The following is a 22,755-nucleotide window of genomic DNA, read 5'->3' as shown; positions in this document are numbered from 1 at the left end:
TTATTTTGTATATCTTTTATTACAAAATTATCTGGTCTCGTGAACAGACAATCACAACGGAATGTATAAAAATATTTACGGAATCTCTTCATTACTGAAAAAGTATATCGTATATACAAATATGGTAACATAAATATAAAGTGAGTCAATATATACAAGACAGTCTATCCTTGGTTTATACTGAAAATGCCCACGGTAACAGAAAAACGTGAAAATCTTGACACAAAATTTAGCTTTAATTCTGGAATCTTTCATCTCTCGCGACTTTTATTAATGACAAAGATGAAAAAACTAGTAATGTTTTTTCAAAGAAGCTTCAGGACAAAAACTACGAAAACATTCACAATATCCTATGATGAGTTATGAGGAAACCTGTCTAACCGACATACTAACAATAATAATTTAACCATCATCATAAATAATCATTACCTAAAATCTCTATGTGCTTACTGCAATAAATGACTAGTATCAAAGCAGAAAATGAGTGGTACATGAGATTCTGACAGTACAGTATAAAAAACTCGAGTTACGGGGATCGCTCCTTATGCCTAGTCCCCTGAACATAAATTCAAATATATATGATAAATAAAACCTAGAGACGAATAGGAACAAAATTGGAAAGTCCTTAAGAAAGCAGTTATGCCATCTATGAGTGCACAGCGAACGCATTGCAGAATCTCCTATACTGTCACATATAGGAATGCAATGAACCGCCGTTGATAAAACCTGGATATGATGCGAGCTTTACGTGCAAAGTAAAGAACATATAAGCCACTAGGCAATCCTTGCAACTCAAATGAAAAACTTGCTAGACTAAGGCTGAGATTCATCTTCACCTCTTCTGGCATTACCTGAGATTACGTTTGCAGATCTTTCACTATTCCTTGACCCCTACCACAACAAAAAGATGCAAGAAATGAAACTGACGACGTCTTATAACCTAAGCACAGCCTGTTTAGGCAAGCACTTCTAGATCAACTAAGAAAACTGCTTGCTCTCAAAATAGTCCCCTTGATAGAAATGAATCTATTCAGATTGTAAGAGCGCTTGCTAAGAAACCGGAACCATGAAATAAATAAATTTATCAGTCAATCCAAAATAGAAATCACTCTTACAAAGTGGGAGAGATATTTTGAAGAATAAATAAATCAAAAGGCATTTCCTCTGGAAACACCTATGATGAGGGGTAATTCTATGGCGTGCCTTCGGGGACAGTAAAGGCAATGTTCTTGCACCCAGTTTTCATGTTCAGGCAGAAGAGCTTTTCCAGAGATGCGGTCTTGATGATGTTCATGCCTTCTTCGCCACCAAAGGTGGAGGGTTTCCAGTACCTGGGACTGCAGATTGGGTTTGCAATGAGACCTTTGACACTCCAGGGGCCTCCGATGTTCACCATTGTTAAGGGTGTTATTGAAGGGCCTGGGCGTTCGGCTAGCAGACCTGTAAGACACAAGGAGAGGTGATTTTAATATCTGAGACTCAATGTCTTGCTACAGTTAATTACAAGAGAATTTATACACAAAAACGTTGAGGTAAACTTAGACATGAAAATTTAGTAAAAATGAAATTAAAATTTGGAAAGAAATTTTATTTATACAAATGACACCTCCAGCTAGGTGGCAGTCGTAAAGGAAAAACTTTCAATGCTGACTAACAATGAAGAAAATAATCATTTATGGGGAAGTGAAGACTCACCAACATAGTATTCCACAGCCTCAATATCTCCATAAAATGACTCCAAATCTGCAGCAAGTTCTTTTTCACCAGTCATATCTTCAAAGCTGGTGAAGGGACGAAGACCAAACCTCTTCCTGTAGGCATTTACACTCTGGAACCTCAGTTTCCGTCCACTTTCAATGACGTTCTTCAGCACTGGATAAAGTACATGAGCATGGTTCCGGTTTGTCAACTGAAGAAAGAAAAAAAAAGATATTAGTGTTTTTACATCACATATAGTGTGAGTTTTTAATTTAGGCAATTCAAATTAACTTGATTAGCAATTATTTACCAGTAGGAGTCAAGAAAATTTCCTGATACACCTTTTACAAAGAAAACATTGACTGAAGTACAGTTATGTTTAAACTTACCGCTCCAGCACGGCTGTTAACCATTGAATGGATAAACTCATCGAGACCATGTTTAAAGATGGGAAGTGTGTTATAAGCCATATCCATGATAGCGTAGTTAGTTCCATTAATCTGTAGGGAAAGAGATGATGATATGGTGAATACGAAAAATCTGACCTTCAGAAACTAAAAATAAACTTCAACATTGTTCAGGACTATACTCAATTTAAGACCATCACACTCGACAGAACCTGGACTCTTATGCATACCTCAATTGCATCAGGAATAAGTGGATGCCAGTGGTACAGGTGGTTGAACTCGACATGGATTCTGTTGTGGTATTGGAACCTCGTTCCATGGACGAGATCTGGTTCAAAAGAAAGTCTCAATTTGTACTGGCTGAGATGTTGGACATAATCCTCAATCGTGATCTTGATGACTTCGCCAGTTATAATCAGGCGGGCTGTTTGGTATAGCTGTTCATCACTCCAGTCAGGATGGATTTTCAAGAGTTCGTCACAGACCCTGTTGTGTTCACGTACCCAGATGGTTGCGTAGGCCTACCAAGTAAACGCTTTCATTAATTTGATAATAAAATACCAAAATTTGATGCTAGCCATGGTTTAGCTGATGATGTTGATAATGAGATTTATTTCATTAACTGAATAAATTGAAAAACATGAGACACTTACAAAGAGTCCAGGAAGAAGGGCAAAAAATGGATGTCCTAGGGCGAACTTCCCACTTTCTGGAATTGGAACATTTGGTGGGTAGTCCATTGTGATGTCAGGGACATCCTTCAGGTAAGGGGGGAACTCTTCTCCGTTAATTACCTGTAATGAACATGGAACAAGTAAACATTAATGCAAATATTTGAAGAACAAGCTATTTTCATTGAGACTCTCCATGAAGTATTAAGTTTCACACAGGAAATAAAGGAGTAATATATTTACATTTACTGAATTATACAATACTAATGTTTTCAAAACTGAATTGACAATAAAGTCCCGAATACTGATAACTCACCTGAGTACGAAGCTTTCCATTGACCCTTGACCTCAAAGCCTGACGGTCATTTTCAGTCAGTCCGTAGATGTTGGAAACATCAACCTAATAAAAAAAATGAAAAAGGTTGTCATCTCAGGCAAAAAATAGTAATGAAAAAATAATCAAGTTTACAATATTTTGTTTATTTTCATATAATTAATGATAGTGTAAATTTATTTTTCATTAATCAAGCTGATATCCCAGCCAAAATGCGTCCAAACACAGTCAGATTATCTGAATGTAACAAAGGGTATGAATGCAATACTTACACCACCAGTGCCTTTGGTGAGCTGTGGTCCTTTTTTCTGGTCGGTTCTGAAGAACTGATGAGTGAAGTGCTGAGCATAGTACTGGAAAAGGACGTTGGTCTCGTGGGGTTCTGGGATAAACTCTCTCCTCATGAAGACCTTTTTGATCAGGAGGTCGACGTCTGGAAGCTCTTTGAATCCTGGAAACAAATAAGAAAACTGATTAAGTTTGGCAAAATTGGAGGCATGTTAGGAAAATTTATCAGCTATTGAAGCGACTGTATAATCAACCATTCAGTCTGCACAAATGAAGTTTTATACTATGAAATTCTACCGCCAATTTAACTCACCTTTGTCTCCCATGGGTGTTGGGCAGTGCTCAGGTACTGGTGGGAGGGCACGGGCATAATAACTTTCGTTGAAATAGGCGTTAAGTGTGATGTAGCTGTGATCACTTTCATAAGTTGGTGGAGAGTCTACCATATCGCCACGAGCTGTTGAAGAAAGGAAAATTGCATCTGAGCTGGTTTTGTATATTATTCAAAACAACTACCTATTTTCAAGAATTTTCCAAATTGCCAGATTAATAAACTCTTCAAAATTTTCATCACAAAATCGGATGAGCTTGATGTTACTTACACAAATACACGTATGTCATCAGCTTCTTGTGAATGAATGGAATCCTGTTCAGGATGGCCCACAACCAGCCGTTGGATGTAAGAAAGTTGTGAAGTGACTCTGGGTCAGGTTTGATTTTCTTTGCCAGCCAGACTGGCCATGTCGCTGCATAGAAGAAAAGAAAAAAATTCAATTACATAATTAACAACATCTGACTTAGAGCAGAAATTATATACTGATATGATTCTACAAAGCTGAAAAACATGAGGATCTTTTTCCATGAGAAATGATTGATGCCTTTGGAGAGTTATGACAGCGTAGTTCTTGGAATCAATACATTATTTCGTTATTTCTTATTTGTTACTTACGTATTTCGCAGTGGTCTCCGTAATACCCAGTTCCAGTGCAGTCGCAAGTGTAGTTGTTTCCAGGCCAAGCCATACAGACGCCCTGATTCTGGCATGGGTATCCACAGCAGGGGTCATAGTCTGGAATGAATAAGGCAGTAAATTGATAATTCTTATTGATATCTTTGTAATGTGAAACGTAATAGATGCAATAAATACAGACAACCATTGAACTAAGAGTTCTTATTGGATTTTTATAGTTTCAATGAAAGTGAATTCGCGTGACGTGAAATAAAAGGTAGAATTTCAACTTACCGTAAGTGGTTACTATCTGGGCTTGTGGAAGTTGCGTTTCTGTGACTGGAGACCTCATGAAGAGGAAAGAGGCTGCCAAGATAATGCCGGCGACTCCAAATACCAGCTTTGTGTCGCCTGGAAGAGAACAGAGAAACATCAGTAATTATGCCAGAACTTACAAAAAATAATGAGACCTACTTCTACCGTATATTTTTCTTTATATATCTTGCTGGCACAGATAATGAAGGTCCTTTAAACATTAAAAATGTCTTAGCAACTTTCTTTATTACGTGATTAAATTCTAGATGACATTTTCCAGCTGCCAGACATTTGGTAGAAACAGAAAACAAACATTAATTTATCCCAAACTTATTACATGAAATGCCACCCGTCCCTTTCCATACTCACATCCATGCCAACATACCCTCGCAAACACTACTGTATATCAATCACCCTCACTGATAACCAGTAAGCCTTAAATCCCAGCTTCCTTTTTGACACAACAGTACCAAGAACAGCGAAACCAGCCTTCTGTACATCAGATGATACCAGTGCCCTTCACACCACCCTTTCTCCCAGATCTCTTCTGGGAAGTGGCAAGTCACCCCATCAAAAATATACACACACACTGAAACATACTTTGTCATCTATCTGTTAGGTGGAATTGTCAATTATGCCTTCATCATTATTATCAACACATCACGGTCTGCCATACCATCACCATAAAGGCACTTCTCTCTCTCTCTCTCTTTCTCTTAGACCACCTGATCTATTTGAAGAGATGAAGACCATCCTTAGTGTTTTTCGTTTTCTTATATTGAAGATACCCATTGCTCGTCAACTATGCGACAAATATACGGTATTACAGACTGGGGATTCCGGGGACTTTCCAGTTTGGGTACAAAGCTTCAGGGATTGTCAAATCAAAAAGATTATTGGACAACTTCCTTTGGGATGCTGGAGAGGCATTTGGGGATGATAACTAAGGACACTCTCTGAATGTCAACGAGATAGAGACATGAACTAAAAGCCAGAGAGTAACTGGTTTTGTGGAACTAAAGAAAAACTGGATATTTCTGGTATGTTTTTTCGTCATTGACATTCGGCTTCCTAGTCTCTGCAGGGGTTTTATTTTACGCACAGAAGATAGAGAAAAGCTCTATGTAGGACTTTTCTATTTGATTTTCAAGTGGAGCTTTCCGTCTTATGCCCTTCATTTTGAATTTTTTACCGTTTTATCTTTATACTGGTAAATCTGAGTGCTTCAACTGTTTTCATCGTGAGAATCAAATTGATTACAGCAGAATTCAAGTTTTTTAACAACCTAAATAAAAAACACACTCATTCACAATACCTACGAATCGCCGAGTTATACGGTCGCCCGTCTCAAGGTTATATTATGGTCGTAGAGCGGGTTTGGTCTCCATTGTTTATGACCATGAAATACTCTGGCACCTCTTCTATTAATATTTATCTTCGTTCATGGCGGTTTTCAATTGCAGTTTTGATTATTCTACGCTTTTTCATTCACAAATGAAAAAAATAGATCTGATTTAATGAGGTGAAGTTTGAATTGCAATGCATTATTTTTCCTTTAACAGAAAAAAAGAGAATGAAACAATAGAATTGCGCAGTAAAGCAAGCAGTCACTTTTAAACATTTTGATATTAACCTCTGAACCAAGTAAAAATATTATCTACGACTGATCCCTCCAAGGTCAAAGCGTTTCAAGACATCCGTTCCCAATCAAGAGCCGAATAATGCGAGGACTTCGCCGCGAGCGTCACCATTCGGTGGAGGTGTTGGTATTGGCAACGAGGCATTTGTGTGCCCTGCAAACAGGCGTTGCCTCATTGCTGTATCACGCACGAGTACGTGACCTATGTCGTATGACCGATGCCCGTCGCAGACCAGTTCGTTTGACTTTTTGCCTGGGACTGACCTATGCATACATACAAACACACACACTCTCTTTATATATATATATATATATATATATATATATATATATATATATATATATATATATATATATATATATATATATATATATACATATACATATACATATACATATATATATATATATATATATATATATATATATACATACATACACACACACACACACACTGGACTAGAGACAGTGAGTGGTAAGTCAAGGTCAGAAACTATACTAACATTTACGTCGTAAGACGAACATAGCAAAGTTCACCCGAAAGTTCCCATAACATTCCCCATTTCTCTCTCTCTCTCTCTCTCTCTCTCTCTCTCTCTCTCTCTCTCTCTCTCTTTATAGCACAAGCGAAACTGCGTAATTAAGGAGTAATTTTTTTTTTAATCGTAAAGAAATCTACCGTAGCTTAGAATGATGAGTGCTGGCAAAGTGAAAACTAAAGCATGTGATCAATTGCCTTAGATTTTTTGAAGTTCCGTCGCGCAAACCTCTGCTTTGCAAACTTTTGTCTTGTATCTGAATTGCAAGGTATTATCTATTATGTTTTTAAGAGGCTTATATTCAGGCAAGAAAATCTTTGATTAATGCCGAATAATATCTTCTTTAAAAAAAAAAATAATGGTACTGAGGAATGTGTGAGCCATATTTCTAAAATTACAGTTCTTTTAAGACTTCAGTAATGCTCAACAATTCTAGTCATTGTGTTTTAATGCAACGGAAAGTGATTTAACATTTACAGCAAAATACAAAAAAAAACATATCCAGTGCCCCCCAAAAGACAGTTCACCTTCGGCTAAAGTTTGGGCCACCTGCCCTAAGCTAACGGAAACGACATCTTACAGGGCTACGGGAGAAGCTGGGTAACCTCATTTTCACCCGAAGCCGGGTGATGCAAGGTCTTTACTTTAGAGACCATTATTGCATTTAATCAGCTCAAGAACAGTAATAAATATGCTTAAACTTACCATCATCTCGTCGCCATTCCGGTCGAGTCATGCTTTCGGCTTTGGTGGTGGACATAGGCTGCGATGCGTGTACACTATCAAGAGAAAAAAAAGTCACTACTTCCTCCTTCTGGGCACTGCGGTTTTAAATCACTTGACACGCTCTCACTTCTGTTCTGTTTCTGTAAATATCAAGTAAAAATGTCCCGGCAAGGAGCACCGTTCTCGTTTTTGGTCGTGAGCGTAGGTCCTTGCTGTTGCAAGGTTGAGAGAACTCTGACTGGTGGAGCAGCCGCTGGTAGTATATATACGAGTATCTACGAGTGACGTCATATAGTTCTCGTACTTTGAGAGCCGGAATTCCCCCCAGCTCGTTTAGCTCTTATACAGTATAGAGGAAAGCCCATCTCCTGTTTGTATGGAGCTGTTCTCAACACCGCAACCGCATGCGTAGGCCAATAAATAATACGAAAAGGAATAAAAGAAAAATTTCGACTGATGTTCCAAACTTTAGGCTGGGCTGTATACTTTCTGGACTTCCCACAATGTGATGCTTACGCGCGGTGGAAAGAATGTAGGAAAGACATCCAGGTATGTGAGGAGGAGAATTCCTTTCCTAGGCCTATTGAGTTATTTTCACATTCATTATCATTTTCCCTTTTCACTTCCCATACGGGAAACATTAGAAATTACTGGCATAATAGTAGCTAAATGGCTTCATAGTAATCTCTCTCTCTCTCTCTCTCTCTCTCTCTCTCTCTCTCTCTCTCTCTCTCTCTCTCTCACGCATATTCTCGGGATGGGGACACTACCCGGTACATTTGTTCTGCAAGGAAAAAATCAATGTCACAAATATTTAATAGAGGTGATAAAAGATGCTGCATTTCAATAAGACTTAAAGTTACAAAAATGGAGAGAAGCAGACTGATACAGCCCACCCACGTATTGTCGCGCACAGCTTACTCCTGGCATAAATTTTGTCTTAAGTTAGAAAAAGAGGCACTCAACATTGATCACTTTTTTTGGGGGGAGGGTGGAGCGGACCTGGTGTTCTTTGATCCCGTTTACCGCCTTCGCCCTTGAAAAAATAAAATAATAAAACCCAAGTATTCAAGAATCTTGTGTACGCTCAAGAGAGGAGAGCTCGAACGTAATGTAGAGTTAATTAGTTCCTTTTCTTGGCGATACTGCAATTATTTGATTTTATATTAGCGATTTAACTTCTATCTGCTTCTTCTACACTCTTAAGTAATATTAAGATTAGACGTGTTTTGAGATGTGTCCACAAATATGAAAGAGATTTTACAATAGAATCTATATTGTATGTGTATGTATGCATTTAAAAATTGGGGTAATAACATGTAAAATGTTCAGTCTGAAGATAATTCATGTTTCCCAACTTTTCTCACAATAACACTAGCATTTTACTGTTAATTGGAAAATAGGGTATTCCCTCTATATTAATGAAAAAATTAATACTTTTTGTATCCAAGTTTTCTTATATTTTTTGCATTATGAATGTAGGTCATAGTTTACAACCTACGCTTCTTTCCAGGAATCTAGTAAAAACAAACACACAGTAACTAAATACAGACCTAATGTCAAAATTAGTATAGGAAGGAAGAGGAAGCTGTTAGCGATAAACCCGGACGGAGGTGTCGCATGTCATAAACATCCCCAGTGCTCAGAAGACAAGTTGAACCATGAGTCTAGACCCAGATCCAGCGAAAAACGTTATCTAATTCTCAGAAACTGGTTTGTGTGTGAGAGAGAGAGAGAGAGAGAGAGAGAGAGAGAGAGAGAGAGCCTAGGTCTAGGATGAATCAGCGTGACTGGGGGTTTCCATTATCCTTCCTAAATGTCGAATGATTACATCCACTCTCATCTTTCCGGTTAAGCACGCGGCATCTTGGAGAGGTCGTGTATTCCGCCGCGTAGGCCAAGTGATTGTAGTCACGGAGTTCTTACGGGCTCAATTGCTTGTTACTCTCCGCGCCCCGAAATCCGTGAGTTATGATAACGAATTTGTTTATACGTGGGTTTATATCCGGTCCCTCGTCGCTTCACGCCTTGGAGCTGCCATTATGATTTGCTATGACGTTTTTTTAATGGATAAATCGCCTCGAATAAAATCTCTATACACTGCTGTTACTGATGCTGATTTCTTTTGCTAAATACTTTTTAATTTATTACAGATAAGAATTTTCAAGTGTATAACCCATGTAAATCTTGCCTTATGTAATTAATTGTATACAGAATATGAAGAATAATACCAAAGTTGATTAATCGGTATTTCTCCTTGAAATTCTTGTTGCATAAAATAATCGTGATTAATCAAAATCATAATATATATAATATATATATATATATATATATATATATATATATATATATATATATATATATATATATATATATATATATATATACTGTATATATATATATATGGTAGTGTGTGAGTTTGCTTGAGGTACGGGTGCATGGGCGAGTACAATCCTCGGGAGTCTGTAAATACAACTGAAAATAAAAGGTGGAGCAAGTGTGAACGAATAGAAATGCATAGACGCTTGTCGTAAAGGTCTAGTTAGTGTGTATCGTGTAATAGTAGGAAGAGCCACGGGATCACTCCACCGGCTGGTCAGGATGTGTTGGAGATGTTGGGAGTTCCCACTGGACGCTCTGATGAGTTTGTTTGTTATTTGTTTTACTGATATTGTATTTTTCTATGTTTTAGCGAATATTTTTGCTATACCAAAGGATTATTCTCAAATAAACTTTGGTTTTGTGGTCATTCTCTTCCTCTATGCCAGCGCAATCTGGGAAAATGTCAAAAGAATTTGTATCTTAATGTCATAAGTAGTAACTCCAGTGTTGAGTTGCCAGATGAGAGATGTTTAAGCCACAACTATCAGTAAGAATTTGCATCATCCAGGAAAATTGTGGCTGTAACCTGGCATTATTTCGTGTTATCACAATTTGTTTCTCTCAAGAAATAAAAATACACAATTTTCTTCAGTGAGAAAGAGAAAGAAAATCGGTAGTCGGACCTCTCTCTCTCTCTCTCTCTCTCTCTCTCTCTCTCTCTCTCTCTCTCTCTCTCTCTCTCTCTCTCTCTCTCTGTAACCTCCTGAAGCTGGATTCCTGGAATTGTTTTCATTCTTATTTCTTTTCGTAAATACGAATAAATCTAAAACCCGAGGTTTAATAGCCGAATGTATTATTTAATAGTCAGATGAATGATTCTACATGAAGACTGAGACGAAATTTAGTAAAATTTCCATTTCTCAAAACAGGCCTAAATCAATAAAATCCATTATGAAAATGGAGTATTTTCATATTGTAGCTGTTGAAGAAAAATAATGTTATAGTTGCAACTAAACTTAATTTTATTCCAAACTAAAAGGACTGAGGAGCAGACTCCAGGACTTCTGTGGACTTCCGGGAATTATGCAGGCTCGTGCGTGCAAGCAACCATGAGCTCAAGATATCACTCATGGCGTGGAAAACCCGGGAAAGATTGAAGTCTAAAATAGACCATTGCAATTGCAAGCAATAATCTCTCTCTCTCTCTCTCTCTCTCTCTCTCTCTCTCTCTCTCTCTCTCTCTCTCTCTCTCCCTAAGGATATGTTGGCGGAATTCAGTTCTTTTGCATAACTGTTGACAGATCAAATGACCTTTATGTCTTTTCGAGCGCAGGTTGAGGCATCGTCAGTCATCGTTAATAATGAAATTGTGATATATATATATATATATATATATATATATATATATATATATATATATATATATATATAATATATATATATATATATATATAGATATATTTATATATATAATGTGTGTATGTGTATACATATATAATATGTGTGTATGTATGTATGTATGTATGTATGTATATATATATATATATATATATATATATATATATATATGTGTATGTATATATATATACTAGCATAAACATAGAGGTTTTTCACTCTCTTTTAATGGATTGAAGTGTGGATTTTGAATACAAGAGAAAAAAATAAATGTCCAAGGTATTGAGAGGACTTGTTGGCACATCATATGTCAAGGGAGAAGGAATGAAAGGGTTGGAAATGTGGAAATAGATAGAAGCGGCAAAAGGTTAGGGCAAATGAAAAGAAGGGAACAGGGTGTTGTGATATGGTTTGAGAACATGGAAAGAATGGCAGATTCCAGGTTGGCGCAATGAGTTTAGGATTTGGAGATGTTGGAATGTTGATGAGACCTGGAAGGTGCTGAGATACTGGTGCAGAAGAAATTTTGGAAAGGGGGTTTATCTTAATAATCAGTAAGAAGAATGGAGACATTCCTCTAACTGGAGCAGTTTGTGTTGGGGGCATGGCGCGTTGCTGATGAGCCTCCTGGTTAGATGAGTGATGCAACTACTGTTGTGGAAGTATTTTGCATAAGGGGCTTATCTCGATAAAGTTAAAGACTGGAGATTTCCTCTGAATCCTAGCTTGTTTGTTTGGGGGGACACTATCCATACATAAATATATTTATATATATATGTATATATATATATATATATATATATATATATATATATATATATATATATATATATATATTTATATATATATATATATAGGTGTATATATATATATAATAAACATACACATATATACATATATATGTATATATATATATATATATATATATATATATATATATATATATATATATATATATATATATATATGTGTGTGTGTATATATATGTGTGTATCTCACGAAGAATGACTGATTTCGCATTTTATTAGCATGTTTGAAAAACAGAGAGCACGAAGTCAATTATTCCTTCACATTACATGATTCTAATCCCATAAGCCAGATAATTAGCTGCCACTAATATCTCGCAAGAACTTCCGGTGGAGCCTGGGGGGGTCACGAGAAAAAAAAAAAACATTGCATAAGATGTTTTTAAATTTCGTTTAAAGCTGACTATATAATTCAACGAAAACCGGTGACTCCACGAGAAGAACAAAAAAAAAAAAAAGGCACCGGAGTTTCCAATGGTAATATTTAATGAAGTAACGTGAGTGAGTAGGAGTTCTGTTGTAGCAGGTCATGACCAAGGGAATTTTTTCTCGCTGCCTGTCTGTCTGTCTGTCTCTCCCACGTGTTCTTTCGGAAATGTGGTTTCGTAGAATCAAAAGCTGTCCATACCGATGAAGAATTTAGGCAAAAGGCAAAATTTAATGTTGTTGTTGTTACTATACAGCGAAAACACACGTTCTTCTTATCTGAGATTATAAGTTAATGACAGCACACACACACACACACGCACACACACACATATATGTATGTATGTATATATATATATATATATATATATATATATATATATATATATATATATATATATATATATATATATATACTGAAGAGTTAGAGGAATTAATTTCTGGTGTTAGAAATTCATTTTCTCGGTATAATGTGGTTCGGATTCCACAATCTGTAGGTCCCGTTGCTAGGTAATTTATATGGTATACGTAAAATAATGTAATCCTTATATAGCTGTTAATCAATCAGTGGTATAATTAAACTATATATAAATATATGTATATATAAATATATATATATATATATATATATATATATATATATATATATATATATATATATATATATATATATATATATATATATATATATTACATACACCTCTGATTGACGGTGACTACAGAAAAAATTGACAATAGTAACAACCACCTACAATGTTCCCTGTTGAACGGAGAATTAAAAGAGTTAACCCTGTGCAAGATACCTCCAAATCACTGGTCGCCTGACATTCTTAGACAGAGCCCACGTCGATTCCCTTATACAGGTTGCGCAACTTTCTTTCATCTTGCACATACCCTTGCCCTTCCTGGGTATAATTTTTCCAGGGGGTATAATCCGTGTTTTGCTTTTCTCTCTCTACTCCTTCCTCTATTTTACGGGTTGGTTATACATGGAAGACCCCTATGCTCATAAGACCAGATTAATCTGACAAGTTGTCCTGACAGCAACCTCTCCTAAGATAGAATTATGTAACCTTTAACCAAATCGTTTTCACTCTCTCTCAATTGACCAGACCACCTCTAACCACTTTAATCTTTCTTTGAATAGTTACGCCTGTCTTTTATCACACTTTTGTTGCAGTTCTATATTCCATACCTCTTCAGTCCTTCATCCCTTGGATGTTATACAACCCATTCATCTCACCAACTTCCATCTCTTGCCATAAATGAGCGGTAGGTCTGCACCCCCTTCATATATCCCGGCTTTTGCTTCCCAGTACTTAGACAGCCGGGAATTGGATGCGGCTGAGATGAAAACGCTTTGATGGATGTATGGAGTGACAGAAATGGACACGATCAAGAATGAAAGAATAAGGGAACTACTCAAGCTGCAGAACTATCAACGAATGCCCGGGAAAGAAGACTGCAGTGATGTGGCCATGCGTTGAGAAGGGATGAGATACACGTGGGAAGGAGATCGGAGCATATGGAGGTGCCGGGTGGGAGAGAGAGAGAGGAAGACCGAAGCAAAGGTGGACGGATGTTGTTGAAGAAGATCTGAGAAACAAACAATTGTCAGAGGACGATGTGAATGACCGAGCCAGGTGGAGGAAAGGTGTCGGAAACATCGACGCCATGTAGAAGTGGAGAGAGATGCAGAGTAAGAAGAGGACTTTGCCGAGGAAAGCTGTAAAGGACCGTGAGGTATTCATAGGTAGGTTGTAAGTTTTAAACCAAGTCGGCCTAATGCCAGCCTAGCCCTTGCCCAAAGGTGGCCCGTAAAGGTGGTAAGTTGTGAAACGGGGTAAAGACGCCTAAAGTGTGTACAGAAATGCTAGTCCTAGCCAAACGGGCGAGGTATTTAGCACGGCCAAAGATTAGATGAGGAAATCCAGCATAGTAGGAGCTTCACTTGGGGGCTACAAATGTTATGCAAATGACTAAAAGCAAAGCCAACAGTTATGCCGAAGTACATTCTTGTATTTTTTTGTTTTCAGAATTATTAGAATTAGTTAAAAACTTGAAACTCGACGAATTTTGAGTGTGCTATGAGTCCTGCGTAACGCTATCTCTCCCACTCTATGTCGCGCGTACCTTTATTGTCAGAGATTTGATATGACTGATGAATCTTAAATTGCTTTTAATATTATCACTGATGCATAAAATAAAAAAAGTAAAAGCCGGACGAAAGGGAACTATTACCGATATCTCTGACATTATTTGAAATTCAAAACAGAAATGTAAACCTTCGGGTGGAAAGAGTAAAACTGGCAGGCGCTCGGATACGTAACCTTTAGCATAGCCTGGTCAATTTTGTCGCCGCCACTAATGTCAATAAGGATATGAATCGCTATATTTTTCTGTTTTGCAGTTCTTTGAACACTGAATCAGTTTATGAATCACAGTATACGACAAGCAAATTGTTACATATCGTCTGTGTCCATGACTGAATCGTGATGACATGAGATTCAAGACCTAACCATTTTCAGTGTCTAGCTTTCTAATATTTCCAGCGCTTTAATTACTAACGTTTGGGCAGTGGTCGTGTTTTGGGTCTGAACTCGGCTATTAATGTAGGCATGGAGCACCAGCTGGGAAACCACATTTCACACCAATTCTACGGAATTCCTGTTTTTTTTTTATATACATCTTGGTTGGCTGATCGTTTCTTTCTATGCTTGAAACTCAGAATATTCGTCATATAAACAGGCATATGACACATGCGTGCACACACACGCATACACACACACACACACACACACACACACACACACACATATATATATATATATATATATATATATATATATATATATATATATATATATATATATATATATATATATATATATAGAAAGAGAAAGAGAGAGAGAATGTATATATATATATATATATATATATATATATATATATATATATATGTATATGTATATGTATATATATATATATATATATATATATATATATATATATATATATGTATATATATATATATACTTAGATGTCTATATGTGTATGTATATATGTGCTTTCCTGGCACAACCTTTCATTTATGTTTATCAGGTGCTAGTGAACATGGTACCCCTAACTCTCCGGCAACATTTTAACAACTCCAGTACTTCCTCTTAACTTTGAGACTGAAATCTGAGGTGAAAAATAAATTTTGGCACTCGGCTTCTCCATTAATTTTTTTCTGACTCCAACAGGCTTTTAAACCAATAACACATGGCCATCTTCAGGGTTAAACCAGATCGACAATTAAAGTACACTCCAATATATGAGCGAATAAAGCACCCCCAAACCTTCCCCAGTTGATTACAGGCAAAAAATCCAGAGCTGAAATTCAACCCAAATTTCACATTTCAGAAAAATGGAGATAACAGATTACCAAGACCAAGATGCTTCTCCATGAAACCTCCAGCTCGAGAGAGAGCCCCAGTAGCCTGCTGTAGTTTATATAGCAACGAACATTACTGAATTTCACGTATGTTTACCGGAGAGTAGCCATATTGCCAGCACATTCCACAATTTCTCACCTGTTCCTGACCGGAAGGACGCCGGAAATTTCAAGCCGAGACAGGGAGGCGCATCGGAAGTCAACGTTATAATTACACATAGGAATATCTCGTGCATTTCTTCATTCTTCTTTGGTGTTAATGCAGCAATAACTAGTTCCCTTGGTAACGAAACACGATAAGGAAACGCAGCTGTGTTTCCGAGTGTTTCTTTTTCGTGGAAATCGCTCTTCTCTGTGACATTAGTCAGTGAGGTGAGGCTGGCACCTGTTGCGACCGACTATTGTTAAAAGTTTTTTTTTTTTTTATTTAATGCTTAATGTATCGTCCTTTTTTTTTATTCAAATCTACAGACAAGTGGCGCGTTAGATAAACGGTTACTGAGAATGTTAAAAAAAAAAACAGTGCGTGTAACGATTACTTTTATGTTCCTGTATATCTAAATACATGTAAAATTAGTTCTTTTTTTAAAGATAAGATTCCCCGAACTTGCTCCGAAAGTTACTATGCTTAGGTATCGAAAGAGGAAATGTTGTGTTTTGATAATGATATAATTTCATTTCCTCTTCCTTCTTTGCACATTTTGTTACATTTGGATGTTACTATATATCTATCTATCTATCTATCTATCTATCTATCTATCTATATATATATATATATATATATATATATATATATATATATATATATATATATATATATATATATATATATATATACTGTATATGAGAGAGAGAGAGAGAATGAACTTAATTTCTTAATGTATATATATATATATTTATATATATACATATATATATATACTCGTATATACACACATTTATTTATGTATGTTCGTGCGTGTGTGTAGGGGTGTGTACATATACTCATACATGAACTGTATAAAGTGAATTTGTATGCACCTGCCCAAATATGCAAGAGACAGCCAAATATTTGCTGTATGTGACAGCACGTGCGCAGCTCAAACTTTTAGCGCTGCACCCTCGGTAACATTCATTAATTCCCTGGAGCATATAATATGTTGTAAAGACCTCCAAATATTCTCGTGACTCAAGATAACGTCCATGAATATTCCAGCGCCGCATGGACCGAAGACGATCTTCCTTGACATGAGGACTGCTTTGGTACGTCGCTCGTTATTTTTTTGTGTTTTGACTTAATAACTCTCCGAACTTGTGATACATTTACTTTACTTTTGGGAAATCATCAGACTTATACTTTGAAATCGTCGCATTCATAATTATTCATGACCACGCTGTTTCAATTCAATATAGCCATGTTTTTACCTGATTTTTGATTACTTGAGTGATTTTTTCATGTTGCGTGCTCGCACGCGCTCTTGCGTTTTCATTTGACACGTATCAAGTTCGCGAAGAACGAAAGAACAACGCCTAATTAGAAAAAGCAGTTTTAAAAGCCAGTTCTCTCTCTAGGTGCTTTGCGGGTTGCGTCAGGTGACTGGTTAGTCTAAGAATATCGATTTCTTTTCTCAGTTTCATGTGTCACATTCGCACAAAGTGATTGCTTTACGTTTTCTTAAAAAATGGTAATCTTCCTCTCATCTTCGGGTTTCTTTGGAAATACGGGAACGAAGTATGTCTGTAAATTAATCTCTCAGTATCTGATTCGGAAGAAAGAGAGAGAGAGAAAGAGAGAGAGAGAGAGAGAGAGAGAGAGAGAGAGAGAGAGAGCGAGTCACCTTATACCTGCATCTGTATACGTTTTTGTTTGTGCAATCAGTCCTACATCTATTTTTTATGAGTTATTACACGACAGGAATTCTCATTCTGCCGTTGACTCATTGTCACTCCTACGTGATAATCACTCGTTTCAAGTACGAGCCGGTCAGATGAGTGTCCAAGCCTACGTTTTACGAATGCCGTACAAGGTTTCGGCCAGAATAACTTGCTCATCATAGAAATCTGCATATCCCTTACGAATATCGTACAGAGAATGACGCAACTTTACACGTAGAATAAAGGAAAACCAGTTTCCAACCATGTGGCCTTGTTTCATCATTCCATAAGTATAAGTTTAGGCAAAAATAAAATCCAAAATTAGCGCATCTGTTGTGGAGGGAAGAGAGATTAGGACCAACTCTTTAACAGAATCGAGAATTCGGTTTGCACCCAGTTTTGATGAATGAGTGCAAGATAAGTATTACAAATTGCATAATTAATTGCGTTTTTTTCTCTCCCCCCCTCTCTCTCTCTCTGCATACACACACACACACACACACACACATATATATATATATATATATATATATATATATATATATATATATATATATATATATATATATATATATATATATATATATATATATATATATATATATATATATATATATAAAAACTTCCAAACTCGGTGAGTCAAGGTAGTTTTACAGTCTCTTTTAAACTTACAATCAAAAGCATCAAGGACATTAACATGCTTGAAAAACCTCTGTTAATAGACAATGTGTCATCTTGGAGTCTGAACAGAATGAATATTAAGACAACTCAGACCTTTACCAGAGGAACAGGAACTGGAGGTGAACAGGGGGAGATACCCGTACTGAAACAAAACTGGGAATAAACCAGCGATGGTCCGAATTTCAGTTACCGTTTTCGTGATGCTGGGAATCGCCACTTCGATCAATTTTGCTTATAGAATATAGCTCTAGGCTCTGCGCGGCCTTCCCCGTAGGTGGGTCGTGCATTCAGTGCACCTCACGTGGTGTACTGTAGGCATTGCTAAATGTTTGCAGCGTCCCTGCGGCCCCTAGCTGCATCCACCATTTGGCGTTTTCTTCACCCCCGTCCCCACATCCATACCTCCTTCTTGCTGTCCAACTACTCCAACTCTCTCTTTTCACTGTCTTAACCTCTGAATGGCTGAGGGTGCGCCAGTGCTTGGCTTTATAAGCAAATTTCCATAAATCAAATCTCTTGGTCAATAAAGTTACGAGTTTCTGCTGCATTTGACAAATTTCTGGACAGATGTTCGTTTACCGACACATTTATTCGTTTATTTATTCCACTATGCTTTTTGCCTTGTTTTATTTTTCTTTTTATTTACTTAAAGTCAATGAAAGTCTGAGAAAGAATGACACATCAATCATCTGTGGATCATGGCATGCTGACATGTGTACGAGATTTATAGCAGTGTTATCAGTAACGGATACTTGTTTTCCACTTGCTTATATCACCTAGATTCGTCTCATTCACATTCATTTTCAAACCCGTTAATGATACTATTCAGTTTTTATGAAAGTACGTTCAAACTGCGTACGTTGTGACCGCAGCCAAGATAGGCTCATCTCTAGAATCATAACAGGATGCTCGGCATAGCGTCGCAGATAATGCGACAAGGCGAGAAACGGAAATTAAGAAACGTACGCAGAAACACGCACATCTTTGCCTTCATACAGTCTTTTTTGTCTTTTGAAGTAGTTAGGAAAATAAAATCAGGATTTAATCTCCGGTGAGCTCTTCATATCAGTGATAGGCGTCATCTGATAAGACAGTGGAAAGAGAGAGTTGGAGAAGTTGTACAGCAAGAAGTAGGAATGGATGTGGGGACGGGGGTGAAGAAACTCCAAATATTGGATTATATATATATATATTTTATATATATATATATATATATATATATATATATATAAATATATATATATATATATGTATATATATATATATATATATATATATATATATGTGTGTGTGTGTGTGTGTGTATATATTTATATATATATATATATATATATATATATATATATATATATATATATATATATATATATATATATATATATATATAATTTTAATATTATGCTTTCTCAATTTTATTATTTCTATAACAGATTTTTGTTTTTTTCCATTTTTATATTTTTCATTTATGTTATTATTATCTAAATCTTCAATATTATTGTTTTGTTATTATTTTTCATGGGAGTGGGGACACGTGCCCAGGTGGCCGCCCCACCTCCCCGGATCCACTAGTGATCAACTGTACACATCGTCTTGAGCAGAAGGCTTGCTTTAAATACAGACAGGATCTAACTTATTTCCGTCACTTAAAAAAAAAAAAAAAAAAAAAAACATACACAGAAACAACTCTATGAACTGCCTTCGATTATGCGATATTAATAAAAAGCTTTTCGCTGGTCCGCTGGGATGGTGGTTAGTGTCGTGATGCCGCTGAGATGTCACGGGTTCGCGTCTCCCACGGGGCGATGAAAAATCACTGGCTCTGTATCGTGATCAGTTACTGCTGCAGTGTGGGGTCTGCGTTGGGAGGTTGGAACCAACATTCTTTGGAAGCTTGAATCTCAAGCCACTGGCCCCTGTGTGCTTGTTCCACGGAATAGGTTTCATCTACAGAAATAATAATAATAATAATAATAATAATAATAATAATAATAATAATAATAATAATAATAATAATAATAATAATAATAATAATAATGCAGTATATGAAGTAACGATGACAGGTAATTTTAGTTGCAATCCTTGTAAACAAGAAAATGACTCAAAGGAAACGAACACTGGCGAGTCTACGCTTTTCAACGTAACAAACAACAGAATTTAGTGACGACTCATTTTTTCATCCTGTTTTTGCTCTCCAAAGTTGTGGAATTCAGTGAACTCACGCTTCCCCTCTGCACTATTTGCTTCCTGCCTCTATAGCAGGTGTTGTTGTCCCTGTAAGGACGTCGATATTTACTAAATACTGGCTTCTGTCAGTTGAAAAGGGCTGAAAAGTTTATTTATTCTTACAGTCGCTTTCACAGAGAGAGAGAGAGAGAGAGAGAGAGAGAGAGAGAGAGAGAGAGAGAGAGAGAAGTGGCTGCAGAAGGCGAAGACCTTCTGTTTACAAACATCTGATAGAAAGGATGAGGTTGTAAGCTCCCCAACTGCCTCTTATTGTTGCTTAAGTTTTGCTCCAAGGGGAGCTTAACCCGGTGACCTCTAAAGTATGTCCTTTACTCTGGCCGTTCTAGTGCTTTTTTTTTCTAATTTTTTTAGATATAGGTTCTGCCATGTCTTTGCAGATATATAGGGCTCCATCTTAATACAACATCCTCTTCAATTCTAAGCAACTTCTCTACAGCCAAGTAACGATCAGTTCTAAACACACACACACAATATATATATATATATATATATATATATATATATATATATATATATATATATATATATATATATATATATATATATGTGAATGTGTCTATGTGTGTGTTTATGTGTGTGTAAGTTCTTCTCCGCTCCCAAGCAAAAGAAGCAAGCAACGCATGTCCGGCCTCTTCCCCTCAAAGTCTTATTTTTATCTTCTCATGTATGCCGGTATGTGGACATACATAAATTTGACTAAAACAGGTTTTTTTTCCAGGAGATTTTTGATTCCCAAAAATGGTTTTACTTGGGAACATGTTGTTACTATGGAAATACGCGGGGCAGAAGATTCAACTAAGTTGTTATTATTTTTAAATTAAGATAGTTTTGCCAATTGTTCGATATTACGTCAGCCTTAAAAACATGATTCTCATTGTGTTGATTCTGATATTTTCTAGTCTGATTCCAGTTTTAAATGATAAGAAACATTATCGATCAAAAAGGAACAAAGTCGTTTCTATTACTATTTCTGTAGATGAAACCTATTCACGTGGAACAAGCACACCAAAGGGCCATTGACTTGAAATTCAAGCTCCCAAAGAACGTTGGTTTCAACTTCCCACCGCAAACCCAACACCGCAGTGGTAACTGATCGTGAAACAGAGCCAGTAATTTTTCATCGCCATGGGGGAGACGCGAACCCGCGACATCTGAGTGACATATCACGACATTAACCACTGTACCAGCGGACCAGCTATTAAATTAATTGTTTATTCTCTATCCGTTTTATGGTTCACCATATCCACGGGCTAGGTATATTAGGTCTGCCGACTTGTTTACCAAAACATGAGCGATAGGCGCATGACGTCACGCGAAAGAACTAGTGTTGCCATATTTCGTATGTCGGTTGGCAGTTTCCTTTTATGTTACTTGTTTCTTCACAGGAAAGGTAGTAAGACATCAAATTCCTTAAAAACAACACCTAAAAATTTATGCAGTAGTAACACATATTTCATAAAACAAATTCAGAAAAAATTCTTAATCTTCTGAAAATGTTTTCTTATATCGCACGATTTATTTTTTTTTTTTTTACATCCATCTCAGTTTTCTTATTTAGGCATCTCATCCTAACAAATACTGAGAGCTTTGCAAAAAATTAAATGACATCATTGTGAACACCAACACCTGCTGATTTCATTTCACAAGCAAGCAGTTTTATAGATCGTTTTCTCTCCCTGAGACTTTCTCCAGGAATGCCTTTGAAGACATCTCTCTCTCGTGAAGCTTCATTGTGAGAATAAATTAATTTCATTGATCCGGAAACATTGCTCACTTTTGACTGTGAGTCGCCTTTTGGCTTAAACGAGGATACCGCGCAAATTTTTGACAATGTGGCCACCTCCATATGTCGCAAAGAAGAATTTTCCTACATTACATCACATATCGATTTTGAGTTATTTGGATCTACTGCCAAACTGGCTATATCCTCTGGAGTTTTTTCTGAATAGTCGTCTCAAATTCTAGATCCAAGTCTACATTTTTAGATATGTTACTAGTTAGGCAAAGTTCACGCTCATTACAGGA

The 22,755-nt window shown here is 36.6% G+C and overlaps 1 protein-coding gene across 1 annotated transcript; it reads right to left on the bottom strand.

Annotated features, from left to right (window-relative positions):
- Positions 1 to 7,912, bottom strand: LOC136843190 (prostaglandin G/H synthase 2-like). The gene is made up of 12 exons (XM_067111263.1): positions 7,546 to 7,912; positions 4,642 to 4,758; positions 4,348 to 4,467; positions 4,001 to 4,144; positions 3,712 to 3,855; positions 3,383 to 3,561; positions 3,093 to 3,176; positions 2,759 to 2,899; positions 2,336 to 2,626; positions 2,088 to 2,198; positions 1,696 to 1,909; positions 1 to 1,440 (listed from the first exon to the last, which is right to left on the bottom strand). Exons 1-12 carry the CDS (start codon positions 7,598 to 7,600, stop codon positions 1,193 to 1,195), a joined length of 1,848 nt encoding a protein of 615 aa, XP_066967364.1. The 5' UTR covers positions 7,601 to 7,912; the 3' UTR covers positions 1 to 1,192.
- Positions 7,913 to 22,755: the final 14,843 nt, after the last annotated feature.

The sequence above is a fragment of the Macrobrachium rosenbergii genome, chromosome 11 (assembly GCF_040412425.1).
Source record: "Macrobrachium rosenbergii isolate ZJJX-2024 chromosome 11, ASM4041242v1, whole genome shotgun sequence".
Classification (NCBI taxonomy): Eukaryota; Metazoa; Arthropoda; class Malacostraca; order Decapoda; family Palaemonidae; genus Macrobrachium; species Macrobrachium rosenbergii.
This window is presented reverse-complemented; position numbering and strand designations above follow the sequence as displayed.